This window comes from Triticum dicoccoides, chromosome 2A, assembly GCF_002162155.2.
Source record: "Triticum dicoccoides isolate Atlit2015 ecotype Zavitan chromosome 2A, WEW_v2.0, whole genome shotgun sequence".
Taxonomy (NCBI): domain Eukaryota; kingdom Viridiplantae; phylum Streptophyta; class Magnoliopsida; order Poales; family Poaceae; genus Triticum; species Triticum dicoccoides.
Genome location: NC_041382.1, coordinates 366,533,016 through 366,535,627, shown reverse-complemented (window position 1 = coordinate 366,535,627; position 2,612 = coordinate 366,533,016). Strand labels below are relative to the sequence as shown.

The 2,612-nt window shown below is 43.3% G+C and overlaps 1 protein-coding gene across 1 annotated transcript in view; it reads left to right on the top strand.

The window, feature by feature from the left end:
- Positions 1-470: 470 nt before the first annotated feature.
- The window catches only part of LOC119354600 (thioredoxin H-type-like), a 3,223-nt gene continuing 1,081 nt past the window's right edge, over positions 471-2,612 (top strand). Inside the window, exon 1 of the mRNA XM_037621314.1 lies at positions 471-663. Within this exon, the coding sequence (XP_037477211.1) occupies positions 574-663 (90 nt within the window). The 5' untranslated portion in view covers positions 471-573. The remainder of the gene's footprint in view (positions 664-2,612) is intronic.

The window sequence follows — 2,612 nt, the reverse complement described above, 5'->3', positions numbered from 1 at the left end:
ACTCTTACGTATAGGTTTTTGGGCAGTACACGTGCAGCGTACGTAGGCCTCTTCCTCCGAGCTGTTATTTTCCTGAAATAAAATTTCTATAGATCTATCTATTTTTAATCTCAGCTGTCAATATTTATGGTTAACATAAAATCAATGGATCTAAAGGGACGACGTATAGAAAACTATGAAAACTTTTATCTTTTAATATTAGGTAAAGATAAAGATATAGAGAAAAAAACCTAGAAAAAGTAGAATCAATTGCTTAGCCGCGTGGCCCATCCGGGACGAGCAAAATCGACGGGAACATTCGAGAAGAACGCGTCTGCGATCAACCAGCAGCAGCAGGCGGCCGGAGACGAGCGTCGTGACGTCTTGGTCTAGCGGTCCGCGGTCGGTGCGTGGAACATGACACCCCTGACCCTAAGGGCACCCCAGTCATTTCACGTCAAATTCTGTTCTATAAATACGCCTCCACCTGTGCCATCAATCTCGCAGATCTCTCTCACCCCAAAGACAACAGAAAACCTTCTTCACGCGCGCACGCACCAAAATCACCTTCGATCTCATCACCGGGGAAGGGGGATGGCCGCCGAGGAGGGAGCCGTGATAGCGTGCCACACCAAGCAAGAGTTCGACACCCACATGGCTAATGGCAAGGAGACCGGCAAGCTGGTACGCGAATGCGATTCCCGATCCCCGTCCCAATCCTCCTCTTTCTCCCTTTTTTCCCGTAAATTTTAGGTGTTTGTGGGGTCTAGGTCATCTCCGGTTCGTCGTAGTAGTAACGCGATGTTGAGAAACTTGACATCAATCTGTGCGGGCGTGCGGCGGAATTGCGATTTGGACGATTAGGGTGGATGATTTTCCGACTTGTTCAGATCTCATACTTTTGTCGCCCAATTCGGAACCTGGATTGCACAGTAACGATCTGTAGCTTAGTATTACTACTAATGTTTATCTCTGTGTGATGCCCCTAAGGTGCATGATTTTAGTAAATGGCTGATGAGAGAGGGAGAGGGAGTTTTTGAACCTTTGGTTAATGTTTGTTTAGGTTTACTGTCAGGTGTTACGTATGGTTGGTCTTAATCTGTGGTTAAGTTGTTCAGGATAACCAGGTGAGGGTTGATATCCTAATTTGGTCAAAAATTGTTCATTCAACTTTTGAGAGGATTGAGATCTTGATATCCTAATTTGGTCAAAAACTCTGAACAGATTGCCTGTTGATTTTGCAATGTGTAAATGGTACAGCTTACTGTACTTGAAATCACCCTTAGTTATCCTAAGGTGCGTGATTTTAGTGATTTGGCCATGGGTGGTACCTTTGGTTAATATTTGTTCAGGATTACCAGGTGAGGGCTGATGCCTTAGTTATGCATGATTGATCATAATCTGTGGCAAACATGTGCATTCAACTTTTGACTTTGGCATAACTTACTGGAGAATTGAGATCTTGATATCCTAATTTGGTCAAAAACCTTGGAACAGATTGAAGCAATGTGTAAATGGTACAGCTTACTGTATTTGAAATCACCGTTAGTTATCTTTTTGAGCACACATGCTTTCAAGGCGAACCGAGATATATTTTGGCATTATTTGGAGGTGATGTTGAAATTGCTTAAAATTCGGGTGTGTTGTAGGCGAACTTAGATAAAATTTGGCAACTTTTGGAGCCAATGTTAAAATATTATGAAATTCAGGTCCTTTTTAATGCTTACTGAGATAACGTGTTGAAACGGTAATAGAATTCAGGTCTGTTGAATCAACCCTGAACATTTTCTGTTGGGGGTTGCCACAGAATCTGGCTCTGCCAGTTACCATATTCAAACAATTGTTTTATTTCAAAACTGTGATTAACATAATACCTTTCCAGTTTCATTATGGCAAATATTGCTCCCGCTTGTTTCTTAGGCAACTATCATATTTCTTATAACCACCCGAAAAGACAAAATGGCATCCCCCCACCCCCTCCACCATTGTCTTCATCCGCCTTTACTCAGTATTGTTGACACTTCAAAAGTCCATCGCACCTCCTTACAATTGCTTGTGGACCTGCCTCAAAAAATGAGCAAATCAATAGCATTGAAGGCAAGCAGTTAGGATGCATTGTTGAGTCACAAACTTGCACTTGCATTATTTCTGAAAAATTATTATGCCATATCTTGCAACAAGCAGCGCTACATAAACTTCATACAGACGGAAATATAGAATTTGAAAGGCGCTCTAAAGATTGTGGTTGAGGTCCAGATAGTTAAGATGAGGCACATGCACTTCTTGTGCACCATGTCCTGCAACCCGTGCAAGAAAAGAAAAGGAACTTGAAACATCAGTTACACTACTCAATCCATCCATCTATTTAGCAGCGACCAAGTCCAAGTCCAGACCTCATCTCACTCAATTCATCCATCTATTTAGCAGTGAAAGACCTGGTCCATGCCAGGTGTTCTTGACGGCGGTGCCCTTCATTGACCTTGGAAGCGGAGAGGTGGTATGGGGAGCTGGGGATGGGTTTCAGAGTGAGTGAGATGAGGCAGCAGCAGATGGGAGGGCGGGGGTGTAGTCAAAGGCGATGGTGGCGGAGCGATCAAGCTTGTTTTCTTCACCAAACAGATGTGCATGTGTGT